The 16,925-nt window shown below is 49.0% G+C and overlaps 1 protein-coding gene across 1 annotated transcript in view; it reads right to left on the minus strand.

The window, feature by feature from the left end:
• The window catches only part of CLPTM1 (CLPTM1 regulator of GABA type A receptor forward trafficking), a 36,674-nt gene extending 19,951 nt beyond the window's left edge, over window positions 1–16,723 (minus strand). Inside the window, exons 1-3 of the mRNA XM_049900779.1 lie at window positions 16,639–16,723; window positions 9,578–9,684; window positions 415–538 (exon numbers count right to left, since the gene is read on the minus strand). Of these exons, the coding sequence (XP_049756736.1) occupies window positions 415–538; window positions 9,578–9,684; window positions 16,639–16,710 (303 nt within the window). The 5' untranslated portion in view covers window positions 16,711–16,723. The remainder of the gene's footprint in view (window positions 1–414; window positions 539–9,577; window positions 9,685–16,638) is intronic.
• Between the last annotated feature and the right edge of the window lie 202 nt (window positions 16,724–16,925).

Below are 16,925 nucleotides of genomic sequence, written 5' to 3' on the forward strand. Positions count from 1 at the left end.
TCTCCCTCACACCCTGCCTCCACCAGTCTCCGCCTCCCCCTCCTCGCCTCTCTCCATCCCTCCCATTCCTTTCCTTTCTCCCGTTCCCCACACCTCCCTTTGCAACTTTTAAAGCCCAAACATATTTTTAAATAAAACGTCTAACGACAGTTAATACTTTAAACAGCTGAATAAAACCTTTGATAGACCTCTTTCCAAAAGAGAGCACCATCACAGTGCTAAGAGAATTTACTTTTTCCTTGTGAGTGCTGCTGGGTGACACGGGTTTCCTTTGCCTTGGATGGACCCAGAGGGTCTCAATCCTGGCCTATGTTCACAGACCTGGCAGCGGCCAGGGACCCTGCCTGATCCAACTGCCCATGTCGCTACCCCACCCCCGTCCACGTCTGTGCCTGGGCTCCCACCCACGGTTACCATTAGAGTGTCTTTGGGGAATAGGTTGCGGCTGGCGACGCGCGGGGCTCCTCCGGGGCCCGCCTGGTCCTGAGGGGCCGGCCCTCGGCGGAACCAGCTGCTGATGGCCCAGATGATGAAGACCCTGAAGAGGGAAGAGGCAGGTGGTGAGTCCAAGCCTTTCCATCCTCCACGGGGCGCCTGACCTCCGACTCAGCGCCCGCTGGTGCGCCTGCCTGACGTGGGGCCGGCGGCCAGTGTCCCTGAGAAGGCAGTCGCAGGAACGGCAGGAGTCCAGGTGCCCCCACCTTTCAGAGGAAACTGAATTGCACCCGCTGGAGTAAGTCAAAGACCACGTCCTTGGGAGACCCCAAATGCCACTGTTGGCTGGTGTGTGGGGGCCTGGTGCTGCCCCTGAGCTCCACACAGACCCCACACCGGGTCCTCTACGAGCTCCTGGTGGCTACAGGGTTGCCTCAGAGCCAACCTGCCAGTGCCCTGGGATCTCACTGTAGGAGAATCCTAGCAATCTGCAGTCCTGGCATTTTAGAGGCACAGAACCTTGGGAAGCACAGCATCTTAGAACTTTCAAGTCACTTATAACTGGCAAAGCAGACGGTAAGTAATGAGTTACTGCCTATTTTTAGTAACAGGGCTAGGTTATTCAGACCAATTCTCCTGTTGAAAACAACTAAAAAAGGCTTGATAAAAACGATATATTAATACCTAGTCCTTCAAAAACCATGTATATGAGACCAAATGGCCAACAACTGCTTTCAAACAAAGATGAGACTGTAAGAGGGTGGGGAAACTAGATGAATGCAACGGGAACACCCGGAACAAAAATAATGAGAATGTTCACAGGTTGTGAAGAATGTATCCAATGTCACTGTAACAACCTGTGCAGAAACTGCTGAGTGGGAACTTCAACTGCTCTGTACACCTTCACCAAAAACACAACAAAATGTTACCAAAAAAAAGAGGAAAGTATTTTTATGCAGATAGCGTACACCTTCTAAGTTTGTTTGCCAACTGTGCCCACGCCACTTGAGCCCATCCCCCTTCAGGTATTTTCCTAAGCACTGCTTATGTTTTTACACATTGCTGTAAAAACAGGAGCAGAGCTCACTCAGGAAAATACCTCCTGGGGGGAAGGCGTGGCTGGCAAACAAACATAGAAGGCCCACATCATTTGCATAAAAATAAGGAATAACTTATTCACAATAGACAAAAGGTAGAAAAAAATCCAAATGTCCATCAACAGATGAATAGATCAACAAATTGTGGTACAGCCATAGGGGGAATATTATTCAGTCATAAAGAGAAGTGAAGGTCTGACAGACACATGCTATGACATGGATGAACCTTGAAAACATTACGCTCCATGGAAGAAGCCAGACACAAAAGGACAAATACTGTGTGACCCTACATATACGAAATACCTAGACTGGACAAATGCATTAAGACAGGACGTAGAAAAGAGGTTATCAGGGGCTAGGAGGAGGGAGAAATGGGGAGTTATTGTTTAATGAGTACGAGAGTTTCTGTTTGGAGAGATGAAGAAGTTTTGGAAGTAAACACTGAAGCTACGGTTACAGAGCATTTTGAATGTGATGAATGTCACTGAATTGTACATGTAAAAATGGTGAAAGTAAAAACAAAAAAGGTTACAATGGTAAACTTCATGTTATATATATATAATACTGTAATAAAAAATAGGTATCAATGTATCTTATAATTGTATGTGTTGATATAGTAAGACTATATGTCGCTTAAGTAATCTATTATGTGTTCCCTGACATGTATTTTTTATGAAGTTCACAAACACATAAAAATATACATTTTAATATATATATTCTTAAAAGCACTGAAGAATGGACAGACTGTAGATTTATCAGGCAAAACTGAAGGAAAATTGGAACCCAAGGAAGCAAAGGACATCCACTAAAAATTTTGACGAGTAAGAGAAACACTAGCTCACAGCCCACAAAAGGTTACCCAAGGCCTACTCTACAAGAAGCTAAGACCCCAGAAAGCTCCACGTCCAGGATGACGAAAGCAGGCATGGACTCGGCCTCCCCAGGAGTTGCAGACCAGGTACACATGGCCAGAGTGGTACGGGGAGTCTCAAGCCTTGGACCTGTGTGAGGAGAGACCAGTCTGCTAACGCCCCCAGGCAGCTGGCAAAAGCCAAAGCAAATACTGCATGATCTCACTTATATGAAATACCTAGTACAGACAAATGCATAAAGACAGAAAGCAAGTAAGAGGTTCTCAGGGGCTAGAAGCAGGGAGAAATATTTTCCTTCTAAGTATGAAATCATTCCTGTGATAACTGTTCAAGAATAATGACCAACACAGAGCCAAAGATAAACCAAGCACACAAGGAAACAAGACACTGTGAGTGATATCCAACAAAGAAACAACAGATACCAAACACAAAGTTACAGAAGCTCAGAGCATTGGAACTGTGACGTTTCAGAATTTGAGTTATAAAATCCTCAAATTTTGCATCAAGAGAGCTTCAGAGGCACCCATACTCAGAATAACATACAAAAAACAGAAATAGGAACAATATCTTAGTGAAAACCAATCTTTTAGAATACTTTTTTTCAATTCACAGTACTGAATAGGCGTATTATTAAGAGTCTTAGAACTGTAGTTGACTTGGAAGTATTTCCAAGATACGTGTTAAAAGAGAAAAGCAAGATGAAGGGACATGTATAGAATATGATTCTGTTTCATGTAATAAACAATGTCAAAAAAAAAAAAAACCTATATACACACGTTTTTATGTCTACTTATAAAGCTATAAAAATGGAGAAAGGTACGAAGTGATATACATCACACTTGGTTTCCTTTGGTTCAGGGGAGTAGGGGAAAGAGTAGAAGTGAGCAAAAGCAAACAATGCAAAATAAAAACATATGGCATTAAAAAAATGTGTGCAAGAGGAGGGGTGGGAGGGAAAAACACCAGACAGTAGATAGCGGCCCTGGTGACACAGTTGTTAAAAGCTTGGCTGCTAACCAAAATGTTGGCAGTTTGAATCCACCAGCCGCTCCTTGGAAACCTGATAGGGCAGGTCTGCTCTGTGCTATAGGGTCGCTATGAGTTGGAATCGACTTGATAGCAACGGGTTTAGTTTTTTTCGTTTAGAGAGTAGATAAGTGGAAGCTTTGGTGAAGAGTAAGACAGTACCCAATACTGGGGAAATCAGTACAACTTGACCAAGGCAAAGTCATAGAAGCTTCATAGACACATTCAAACTCCCTGAGAGACCAAGTGACTGGGGTGAGGGCTGGGGACCATGGTCTCAGGGACATCTAGCTCAATTGGCATAACACAGTTTATAAAGAAAATGTTCTACATCCAACTGTGGTGAGTAGCATCTGGGATCTTAAAAACCTGTGAGTGGCCATCTAAGATACGTCTACTGGTCCCATTCCAGCTGGAGCTAAGGGGAATGAAGAAAACCAAAGGCACAAGGGAAAGATTAGTCCAAAGGACTAACGGATCACAACTACCACAACCTCCACCAGACTGAGCCCAGAACAGCTAGATGGTACCCAGCTGCCACCACCAACTGTTCTGACAAGGATCACAACAGAAGGTCCCTAACAGAGGGAGAAAAACGTAGAACAAAATTCGAATTCACCAAAAAAAGGACCAGACTTGCTGGTCTGACAAAGACTGGAAAACCCCAAGAGGAGGGCCCCTGGATACTCTTTTAACTTAGTACTGAAGTCACTCCTGAAGTTCACTCTTCAGCCAAAGATTAGACAGGTCTATGGGCAAACAGTAACACACGTGAGGAATGTGCATTGTAGTTTAATCATGTATACAAGACTAAATGGGCACACCAGCCCAAAAGCAAGGACGAGAGGGCACGAAAACTGGATGAATGGAAACAGAGAACTCAGGGTGGAGAAGCGGAGAGTGATGACACATCATGGGGTTGACAACCAATGTCACAAAACAATCTGTGTACTAATTATTTAATGAGAAACTAATCTGCTCTGTAAACTTTCACGTAAAGCACACTAAATAAAGAGATCTTTTGTAGCAGATTTGCCCAATACTATATATATATATATATATATATATATATATATTTATATATATGCATATACACATGTGTACATAATAAAAACAGCATGCATATCAATCAACCTGTAAAAGGATCACCACCAAAACAGTAATGACGGTAATGACAGTCACCTTGAGGTGACTTTTGTCTTCTTCCTTATACTTTTCTTATTAGAATTTTTTTCAATGCCCAAAACAAAGCTGCGGCAGACTGCTATTTGTTTCCCAATAGCATCTTCCTCTTCTCCCTCCAAAAGAAAACTCCCGATTTCAGCTGGGCCCCTTGGCCACCCAGAATAAAGACTACAATTCTAGCCTCCTTTACACTGGGTGTGACCACGTGGTGAAGTTCTGACTACTAAGATGTTTAAAAAAAAAAAAGTGTTATGTGGGGCTTTTGGGAGTGTCCCTAAAGAGAAGATACGTCCCTTCTTGATTTCTTCCTCCCTCTTGCTACCTAGACGTGATGGCTGGATCTTCAGCAGCCATCTCAGGCCATGATGGCTTCTGTCCAGTGAAGGTGGAACAAAAAGCAAGGAGTCTGGGTCTCAGAAGACTGCAGAATCCTGGTCTGCCACACTGGTACATGAGAAAGAAATAAACTTGTATTGTGTTAATTTAGGTTTCTTAGATACTCAGAGTTGTGTAATAAATGATCCAAAGGAAAAAAAACAAAACCCACTGCCACTGAGTCGCTTCCAACTCATAGGGACCCTGTAGGACAGAGTAGAAGTGCCCCATAGGGTTTCCACGTCTGTAGTCTTTACAGAAGCAGCCTGCCACATCTTTCTCCTGCAGAGCTGCTGGTGGGTTTGAACAGCCGACCTTTTGGTTAGCAGCTGAGTGCTTAATTACTGTGCCACCTGGGCTCCTAAACGATCCAAGTACTTACTAATTATAGGTATGAAAAGCAGTATAGCAGAGAAGCTGAGCCTAGCCTCTAAACTACAATACTTGGATCTGAAGCCCAGCTCTGCCACTTGCTGACTGTGTGACCTTGGGCAAGGCTCTTAACCTCTCTGGGCCTACATTGCTTCATCTGTGAATAACAGTCCCTACCTCACAGAGCTGTTGATAAGCATCACATGGACTGATGTATATAAAGTACCTAGAACAAGGCCTGAGATGCACAATAAGCGCTTTTGAAATGTTAGCTATTATTGTTGTTATTTTCATCATAGGAAAAAAACATACAAAAAACTCTGAAGCGGAAAAATACTGAGGGAATTCTAGTGTGGGGGTGCCACCCCACTGGGCCCAGATACACAGGACTGGGCAGAGGGACTTGCCTCGGCCTGCAGAAACCATGGAGCCCTGGGTCCAGGGTCTCAGGGGCCACGGCCCAGCTGGGCCACCTGCTGCCTCCCCAGGAACTCCCTGATGTGCATGGCTGGGGACGGCCTGGAACTGGTGCTCTCTGGGGATCCCTCCACATCAAGGCAGGCTCCCGTTTTAGTAAATATGTTGAGGGGGAGGCTGGGAGCAGAGACACCCACAAGCAGCTCTGCCTCTGGCTGAGTGTGTGGCCTGTGGAGTCCCACCCCCTCGGGACTTCTGGGTCCCCCTGTGTAAAACAAGGAGATAAGACCAAGTCTTTAGAAGGTCCTAGGTCTCCTCAGTCTCCTGAATAATATCTGTGTGTAGCCATATGTCCTAAGTTCTGTGTACCTCTCAGAGGGCTCACCAATGTTTCTGTCTAATCACACATCCCAGGCTGGGCAGCCCGGGTCCAGGACACGGGGCCTGCAGGGGACAGGGCCGACCCTAGTGCTTTTCAACTTATCGGTATAAGCAAACCAAATAGATAATACACTCCCACCCCCCGCCCCCACAAATGGGTATTCCACGTTCACGTGGTTGAGAAATTTTTTAATTATATGAGAAGATACATAATGAAAATTTTCTTTCCCATCCTATCCCTTTATCTATCCTGTTCTCACCCCACTCCCACTCCAGGTAACTTTGTTGTCCTTAGCTGTCACCGATTCTGATTCATCGCAACCCCATGTGTGCAGAGTACAAGTGCTCCATTGGGTTTTCAAGGCTGTAAACTTTCAGAAGCAGATTGCCAGGCCTGTCTTCCAAGGTACTTCGGGTGGGTTCAAACTGCCAAACTTTCAGCTAGTAGTCAAGCGCTTAACTGTTTGTACCACCTGGGTAAATACTGGTATGATTTCTTTGGGGACGTGCTCAAAGCCATGGACACCACCCGACCCCTAAAGCTCATTCTCACCCAATCTGCTTGAAGCTTCTTTGTGGAGTTCACAGGGCCCTGAAAACAAACCCTGAATCCCATTTTAAGAACTCTACACGAGGGCTGATGTTTAGTGCTGCCTAATTCAAAGTAAGGGGGCAGCAGTGGTTCAGTGGTAGAATTCTCACCTTCCATGCCAGAGACAAGGGTTTGATTCCCGGCTAACGCACCTTACGTGCAGCCTCCACCCGTCTGTCAGCTGAGACTCGCGTGTTGCTATGATGCTGAACAGGCTTGAGTGGAGCTTCCAGATTAAGACAGATCAGGAGGAAACACTTGGCGATCTACTTCGAAAATCAGCCATCGAAAACCTACAGATCATAAGAGTCCCATCCCCAGCTGATCACGGGGAAGGCACAGGACTGGGCAGCATTTTATTCTGTTGTGCATGGGGTCACCATGAGTCAGAGCTGACTCGGAGGCATCTAACAGCAACAATTCTAAGGAAGGAAATGAGCTTGTATTGTGGCTGTATTAAAAATGTCTATCTTAAACCACTTTCTCACGTGCTGATGGGGAAAGATTTGTTAATGAAAAAAATCAAGGTCCAGAACGGTGTGTAAAACATGCTACGTCTTTTGTGAAAATGGAGGGAAAAATAAAAATAAGCTTTATTCATAGCTGCTTGCAACATGAAAAGAAAAAACTGGTATCGATGAAAATTCTAAGTTACTTAGACTTACGGGGGAACAGGGAGCAGAGGACCAGGAAGAAAAGGGACAGGGCAGGGCTCTGTGGTTGATGAAGCTTGTGATAAACAGAAGTCAGGAATGACTCCCAGGTCTATGGGCTGGGCACAGTGGGAGGCTGCTTTCCTGCCCAGCTTCTCAGTGTCCTGTGTGACGTTCTCAGAGGGGACAAGGTTCTGTCCCACCCCAGAATGGGATCAGTGAGTATGTCAGCATCCAGGGGCGATTTTTCACTTATTTCTCTTTATATGATATCCTGTGTTTTTGTTTTTGTTTTGTTTTCTTTTTTACATTGAATAATAAAAGCCACCTGGAAAACAATCGTGGCCAGCATTTACAGAATATGTGCCAGGTCCTGTGCCCACGGCTGACCCAAATGCTCGGGGAATCCTTTCAATGACCCCCATGAGCTAATGGTCAGGATCCAGAGGTAGAAACTGAGGCAGGAGAAGGGCAATCACCTGACCAAGTCACAGGGCTTGGGGGTGGTAGGGGTAGGACTTCACTCTCACATGCTGTATGATGTTACTCCTTCAAATTGTATTAGCTGTCACCCTACTCTGAACAGGGAGGTAGTTTCCAATTTCTCTCTGTTTTGAACAGCTGAAGCCGTGACCATCTTTCTATAACATAGGTATGTCTTTTAAGGGTGGTCACCAAAACCTTCTTCTTCTTTATATCCTCTGTATAATTATTTTATTTTGTACAACATTGGTCAAAGTTTAGGAAAAAAAAACTAGTAAGATCTTATGGAAGAGATAAGTAGCCCCCCGCGCCCCCCGCTGCAAACCACTCTCCCCTTCTTCCTCAGTAACAGAACACCTGCTGAGAAGTTCCCAGAATAAAGAGCACAGAGACTGGAGGAACCCCCAACACTATGGCCCCGAGACACTCTGCTAACTCAGAGCTGGAACCATTCCCGAAGCCCACTTTTCAGTCAAAGATTAGACGGGCCTATAACACAAACAATAACATATGTGAGGAACGTGCTTCTTAGTTCAATCAAACACTCAAGACCAAACGGACAAATTCTGCCCAAAAGCCAAGGCGAGAAGGTAGGAAGGGACAGAAACTGGATGAATGGACGCAGGGAACCAGGGGTGGAAAGGGGAAGAGTGTTATCACATTGCAGGGATTGCAACCAAAATCACAAAACAATTTGTGTACAAATTTTTGAATGACAAGCTAACTTAATGGTAAACTTTCACCTAAAGCATGATAAAATTTAAAAAAAAAAATAAAGAATAAAGAGCCCATTTCCCAGACTCCCTTGCAGCTGGATGTGGCCGCGTGGGGGTACTCTAACTAAACGGACGGCCACTTTAAACAACTCTGCTGCGTACTTCCTTATGGCTGATGAGGGGAGGAGCTGACTGCCTAACTGCAAGGCCTGGACTCTCAACCATTTCGCTAACATACCTCTCCAAAAGGAAAAAGAAAAGTGTCTGCTACGAATTGGATCATATCCCCTAAAAAGATACATTGAAGCCCTAATCCCTGGTATCTATTAATGTCACTTTGTTTGGAATTGGGTCTTTGCAAGTATCATCGGTTAACATGCGGTCATACTGGAGTAAGCCAGGTCCTAGTCCCACCTGAACAGTGTCTTTACAAAAGAGGAGAGACAGAAGGACACAGTGGGAAGGCGGCCAAGTGAAGACAAGGCAGAGACTGGAGTGATGCACCTACATGCCGAGGGACACCAAGGCTCACTGGTCATCGCCAGAAGCTAGGTGAGAGGCATGAACAAATGCCCTTTCAGAGGCCTCAGAAAGAACCAACATGGCCAACACCCTGATCTCAGACTCCCAGCCTCCAGACCTGTGAGACAATAAATTTGTACTTAGAAGCTGCCCGCTTGGTGCTACTTGCAATAGCCCTAGGACACTAATACAGGGTCCACTTTGCAGATAGGTACACAAAGGCCCAGAGCAGGAAGGGGACGGTTGCCGGGACAGAGCCCCAGACCCACAGCTGCATCACCCGGGCCTCAGTTAGAGGCTGGGCTCCAAGAGAACAGCCCTCACCACGTCGCCCAGGTATGGGTATCTGAACCCATGTGTGAAGGATCGTCACAACATGGAACTCTTTCTTCCTTTCTCTTCTCTTACCTGGATTTTTTTAAGGACCAGAACAGGAGCCCTGTCTGCTCACCTGAACAGCACGCCCTTGATGACCTGCCAGGCATTGGGTGCTGGCTGGGGTGGTGGGTTCTGGGTCTCCGCCGGCGGGTCCCTCCCGATGCTGCCATTGCTGGTCACCTGCGGGGACAGAGGCCCAGAGAGGAGGGTAGATGGGACCTGTGACATCAGGGCTCTCTTAAGAGTCCACCACAAGCCAGGGCCCAGCACAGTGCTGAACCCAGAGCAGGTGATGGATCTACATTTGGAGAATGAAGAAATAAAAGAACCCAGGAAGAGTGGTGGGTCTTCTTCCTTTCAGAGGAAAGTGCTCCCCAAGATCCTGGGGATACAGGGGGCACCAAGACAGCCCTGGCCTTGCCTTCCTGGGGCTCACAGTCCACTGCAGGGACAGCCCTGTCCCCACACAGCAACAACCCAGAGTGAGCAGGGCTGGGATGGGGGAGCCAAGGGTGTACCTGGTCCAGCTTGAGAGTCAGGGAGGGCTTCCTGGAGGAAGGAGCATCAGAGCTAAGACCTAAAATATAACAAGCTGGCCCGTGAGAAGGAGGCAGTGAGGGAAGCAGAGTGTTTCAGCAAAGGGAATGGCTGGTGCCGAAACAGAAGTTTAGAGACGCAGAAATGCGGTCAGGTTCCAAGGATCGTCCATTGTCCCTGGGGCTGGAGCCCAGGATACAGAAAGGAGCTGTTGGGGACAACACAGAAGCGGCTGCTGGCAGGTGCCAGATTCTGCAGGACTCAGGTTTACCTGGAAGGCCCTTCCCTAGGCAAACAGTTTCTGGGGCCTCCTCTGTGTCAGGCCCAGGGGGCTGCTGGTCCAGTAGGTGACACCAACAGAGAACCCCTCCAGAGCACAGTCCACGCCTGGGAAAACAGCAGCACCCAGCACACCCTAAGACACCACCCTGTGAGGCAGGGAGTTAGCATGTCCGTCTGGCAACTGAGGAAATGGAGGCTCAGGGAAGTGAGGCCACTGGTCTGGGTCTCTGGGGAAGCACAGGGACCAGAGACTGGGTGGGGCGGGAAGGCAGGCAGGCCCACCTGCCCCTAGGAACAATCTGCACTCAGACGCAGGAATGGGCAGCAGACAATCTCTGGATCTCAGGTTCAGACCTCTGGTCGAGATAGGCAAATTCCTCCCACCTCTCCTCACCTGCTGCTGCCTTCCCAGGCCCTGCCTGCCTTCCTCCTCTTCCCAACCTCTGTCCCCCAAACCCACCCCTCCTGAGCGTCCTGCCACCCCCACTCTCAACCCAATTATCCGTGAGGTCTTCTTCTGTCCACCTCTCTCACCCGACTGAGAACACCCAGGGAGCAGAGACATAGGCCTCCAGGGCCAGGCAGGGCTGCCACAGGGCTGAGGTCAGTGTTTGTGAAATGTGTCCCTTGTCACCTCCCGCCCCCATGGCCAGGAAGAGCTCATCCCTGCCATCCCCCAAGATGTGGGACAGCACTACGGTAAAAAGGTCACGGTCCTAAACAGGACGACCAGAACAGAAATCAAGTGAACGTTCATGTGTTGTGACGAATGCAACCAACATTATTGAACAACTTGTGTAGAAACTGTTGAATGGGGCCTAAAACACTGAAAACACAATAATTTAAAAAAAAAAAAAGGCTGCGGCCCTTGTCCACAATTCTTGGTGTGGGCCAAGGCCCAGGGCCTAGCTGGTGAAAATAACCAGTTCCTTTTGGAAACAAAATGTTGTCTTTGTTGCTGAGAAAAATATTTCCTGAGCACCTACTGTGTGCTGAGTGGACCGGCGGTGAGCATGCAGCTGGGGACCCTGCCCTCCCAGAGCGCCTGGTCTAGAGGAAAACACATGCGCAGAACAGTAAACAGGATAATTAAAAGTAGAAAACAAAAAAAGGGCTCCGAAGGCAAAAGGCAGGGAGGCGACAGATGCCAGGGTGGGAAACAGGGGCCTATTTTGGGTTGGGTGGCCAGGGTGGCCACCCTAAGGCACTGCCTTTGAGGTTTGGGTGAAACCCTCAGGCTGGGGCAGTAGAGCCACGTAAGAAGGAGAGGGAGGGTGTTCTGGCTGGGAGAAGGGAGGGTGTGGGGGCAGGGGAGAGCCAGGGAACAGAGGCCAGACAGGCACAGGGCATCCTCCTTCAGGGCTGGCCTCCCTCCTGGGGGAGATGAGGGCCAAGTAAGGGTTCCCAGTAGGACTGAGCTGATTCATAATGGAAGTAAAATCTATCAGGTCAAGAGACAGAGGCTTGAGGCCAGGCCAGGACGTGAACTCAGGTCTGGCTGACTCCCAGGACTGTTCTCTTCCCACAGTGGTAGCCAGGCTGGCTGAGAAGCTGCCCAGGGAAATGCAAATTAAAACGACAATGAGATGCCACCTCACACCCACTAAACTCATTGCCATCAAGTTGATTCTGACTCACAGAGACCCTACAGGACAGAGAAGAACTGCCCCATAGAGTTTCCAAGGCTGTAATCTTTAGGGAAGCAGACTGCCACATCTCACTAGTGGGTTTGAACCACTGATCTTTCAGTTAGTGCCGAGCACTAAACCACTGCACCACCAGGGTTCCTTTCACACCCACTAGGACAGCTATAATCAAAAAGACGGACAATAGCAAGTGTTGGTAAGGATTTGGGGGAACTGGAACCATCGTATGCTGCTGACAGGAATGTCGCGGTTGGCAGTTCCTTAAAATGTTAAACATGGGCCTCCCATCCAAACTAGCAATCCCACTCCTAGGTATCTACCCAAGAGGAACGAAGTCATACGTCTACACAAAAGCTTACACTCGAATGTTCACAGCAGCATTATTCGTCAGAGCCAAGAGGTAGAAACAACTCAAACGGCCTTCAGTGAATGAATGAATAAAGGCTCTGATGTAACTCTTCAATGGAATACTATTGTTGTTGTTAGGTGCCGCTGACTCACTTCCGATTCATAGCGATCCTACATGCAACAGAACGAAACACTGCCCAGTCCTGCACCATGCTCAAAACTGTTATGCTTGAGCCCATCGTTGCAGCCACTGTCAACCCATCTCGTTGAGAGTCTTCCTGTTTTTCGCTGACCGTCTACTTTACCAAGCATGATGTCTTTCTCCAGGGAGCAGTCCCTCCTGGTAACATGTCCCAAGTACGTGAGACAAAGTCTCACCATCCTTCTTTCTGAGGGTCATTCTGGTTGTACTTCTTCCAAGACAAATTTGTTCATTCTTCTGGCAGCCCATGGTATAGTCAATATTCTTCACCAACACCCTAATTCAAAGGCATCAATTCTTCGATTTTCCTTATTCGTTGTCCAGTGTATGAAGGGACTGAAAATATCATGGCTTGGGTCAGGAACACCTTAGTCCTCAAAGTGACATTTTTGCTTTTGAACACACTTTAAAGAGGTCTTTTGCTGCAGATTTGTCCAATGCGATACATCGTTTGATTTCCTGAGTGCTGCTTGTATGGGTGCTGATTGTGGATCCAAGTGGAATATTACTTGGCAACAAAAAGGTATGGAGCCACTACTGATCCACATAACAACTGGACGAACCGCAAAAACACTGTGCCAAGGGAAAGAGGTGGGACACAAGACTATGTGTTGCATAAATCCATTTCTGTGAAATTTTTAGAAAAGACAAAACTACGCAGACAGAAAGCACATGAGTGGGGGGCTGGAGGTGGGAGCAAGGACTGACTGTGAGAGGGACCCTGAGAAAATTCTGAAGAGATGGATGTGCTCTTCAACTAGCCTGTGACGATGGCTGCACCACATGCACAACGGCATACGCTGACTAATGGCCACCGAGCTAGATACTTATGACAGGTGCAGGTTATGGTGCTGGTGTCTAAATTATACCTCAATAAGGAGGTACTTCTCCGTGGTTCCCACTTCCCTCAGAGTAAGGCAAAGTCCTCACTAAGGCTCCCCAGGCCCCCTCTAACTGGCCCTCTCCCTTATTCATCCACCCCAGCCAGCCTCACCTCCTTGCCGTGCCTTCGTCCTACCAGGCACATCCCACCTCAGGTTCGTTGTGCTCGCTGTTCCCTTTACCTGGCACACTTGTCCCCCACATGTATCTGCAGGTCTTTGTTCCAATGTTACCCCCTCAGGGAGGCCTTCCCAGACAGCCCTGTTTAAATTGCAACCCTCTTCCCCACTGCCCTCTCTTCCTACCCCTCTCAGCTTTAGTTTTCTCCATGGCACTTACGGCTACCTGACCCGCTATATGCCTTTCTCATTTAGACTGTCTGTCCCATCCACTCCCACCCTCAACTAGAACATGAGCCCCACGAGGGCAGGGCCTTTGTTTGGGTCACAGCTGTATCCCCGGCACTTTAGCACAGGGTCTGGCCTGGAGTGGCGGCTTACTACACATGAGCCAAAGGACGAGTGGCAGAGCTGTGGGCCTGGGTAGGAACTCCTGGCTGACGGAGATGCAGGCTACCTGGGGTGTAAGACTGGGATGAGATCTGCCCGCTCCGAGCTAGGTCTCATGGGTGGGAGGGACACAGTGGTGACTAAGACACAGTTCCTGTTCTCAGACTCGTGTATGCAATCTCACAAACAAGTCCCAGGAATATCCGCCATGGGGCCCAGGAAACTGCTGAGACCATGAGGGCTGGGCTAGGGCCAGAGGAAGCCAAGCTTTCCAGCACCTCTGCACTGACTGCCTGGGAATTCCACTGTAGGCCAGTCTCTGCTTCCAGATCCATTCTTCCCATACTCACCGAGTGCCTGGCCCTGGGCTGGGGACCCACTGCTGACCACAACAACCCCGACCCTGACCTCCTGAGGCTCACAGCGCAGGAGACAGACCTGCCCCCAGACAGTGCTGACCCAGAGCAGGCATGGTGGGATGTGGGAACCCAGTGAGCCCAGAAGGGGCACCTGACCTAGCCTAGGGCGTCATGAAGGGCTTAAGGTGTGGAGAGGGCTGAGAGGGAGCATCTGACTAGTAAGGATTAGCCAGGTAAAGAGGGGAGAAGCATGTGCAAAGGCTATGAGGGAAGGGATACCAAAGTACACTCTTGGAACAGAAAGAGGTTCCAAGTGGCTGATATCTCTAGTCCAGTAGTTACTGACTGGGGCCATTTTGTCTCCCAGGGGACATGGGGCAATGTCTGGAGACATTTTTCATTGTCAAAACTAGGGGTGCGGGTGCTAACAGCACCCAGTATATAAAACCCAGGGATGCTGCTAAATAAAACTGCACAGGCCAACCCCCCAAGAACTATGCAACTCAAAATGTCGTTAGTGCCAAGGTTGAGAGTCTGAAGAAAACAGTCCAACCCTACAAGGCCTCGGATGCCAAGCTAAAGAATTTGTACTTTACCCTGAAGGTAAAGGGGTAAGCCTTGGAAAGTTTTACACAAAGATGGCACAAGAGGAAACCTGTGCCTATCTGGAAGCTCAAGGTAATCGGCACAACCTGAGCCTCAGTCTCTCTTACCGCCTCCCTCACCCGAAAATCAACAGAACCTTAGAGAGGGCTAGCCTTCCTTTCAGCAAGACTAGGAAGCCACAGGGACTGAGTCTTCATTCTAAAACTAACCCAAGAGACATTTCCTGAGGCCACTCCTGGGACAAGCCCTGGTTGGGGCCACTGATAAGTTGGAGACCAGGTATGCTGGCTCCATCACACAAATCTTAACCTGGTGTCCTCCCCTGGGGAGATTAATTTCTCCTCATCTGGGCTCCCTCAGGAGCCCTGATGGCGCACCAGTTCAGAGATTCATCAGCTGCTAACCAAAAGGTCAGCAGTTCAAATCCACCAGTTGCTCCTAAGAAACCCTTGGAGCAGTTCTGATCTGTCCTATAGGGTCGCTATGAGTCGGAATTGACTCGACAGCAACGGGTTTGGTTTGGGCTCTCTCAATCCCTGGCACAAACTTTTACCACCACCCTCATCACCTAGGATTGTAGAGTAAAACCTGTGAGAGGCAGAACTTCAAGGGATTGCCTTGTTTTTCCGGGTCTTGCAAATTTTCCACCTTTGACAGGGTGCAGTTTATCACTTTTCAATTGCTCGCTATCACTGCTTAGTGGAAAATATTTGAGTTTTCCTTCTCTGACAGGATTCCTCCTTATACAGGCTCCAGTTTTTGTAGGTTTTACCGTAACTCCTCGTTCTCACATTAGTCTCCTCTCTCACTCCCCTGATGCCAGGGACATGACTGGAGCCATCTCTGTGGCCCATCACAGGGGCCTATCCATCTCCTCCATTTACCACTGGAGAAACAAAGGCCCAAAGAGGGAAAGGAACCAGCCCAAGGTTACACAGACAGTCAGCTTCATTTTCCTCTCCCAACACACACTCCTCTCTCCTGTGCTGCCTCCCACATTTCAGTGACATCCCAGTGGGTGGGTCGACAGCACCTTGTGTCACTTCATCAATTCCCCAAAACGCCTGACGATGGTGGCCTGAACTCATACGCTCTGCAGTGTTGGTTCAGTTAAAGAGGCAATGGGTCTGAAGTCACTAGCACTCGAGATTAATTCCCCCATAGCACAAGCTTTATACTAAAAGCTCACCCATCGCAGACTTCAACACTCTGGACTATAAATGCCTGGTAACTTACATGGAATGGATCCTCAAGTGAACCTGGGTGACCTTCTCTGCAAGCCCCTAGTTCTCACTGGTCCCTGGATTCCCATCTATCATATGGATCTGTCGGCCTCTACAGCCCGTGCCCTTGCCCACTATGATTAACTGGCTTCTCTAGAGCTAGAAAACTCTCAGTTCATCATCCGCCACATTACAGGTACTGCGAGCGAAACGCTGAACGTCAAAGCACTCTAGGAACGGTCTTGGAGCCTGGAATCAAGGAGTCGAGAACCCAGGGCGCCTGAGTACAAGTCAGTCCCCTCTGGCGCCACTGTCTCCCCGGCTCGAGCAATAAGCCTGGTGGCCACCCCGCGCGAGGGTGCAGGAGACCTGGCACCGTCCGGCCTTCCGGGCACTCGGCCCCGCCTGGGCCCGGTATTCAAGGTCCCTCTGGGCACGGCGTCCCCAGTGCACCGAATTCCTCGGAAACGTGCAAGACACACCCCGCGGGAGGCCCCCCGGGTGGGGATGGACCCCTCAGACCCCTCCCGGCCTCCGTACCTGACCGGAGCCGCCTCCCCCGGCCGCCACCACGGCGCTGCCGGCCCCGTCCACCTCCTGCGCCGCCGCCATCTTCCCGCTCCGGGTCCCCGCCCCCGCCGCCAGCCCCGCCCCGTCCCCGACGGCGCCAGTGCGATCGCGCGAGATTTCACACCTGGCCCGACCCGCCGAGCCACCGTATCCAGCAAGAGCGCCTGAGCTCTCGCCTCTGGGGAGAGCCGCTTCCGGCTGTGAAAAGACCAGCCCGGCCACCATACTCCCTCCCCCTACCCATCCTAACTCGTTTG

Source organism: Elephas maximus, chromosome 11 (assembly GCF_024166365.1).
Source record: "Elephas maximus indicus isolate mEleMax1 chromosome 11, mEleMax1 primary haplotype, whole genome shotgun sequence".
NCBI lineage: Eukaryota > Metazoa > Chordata > Mammalia > Proboscidea > Elephantidae > Elephas > Elephas maximus.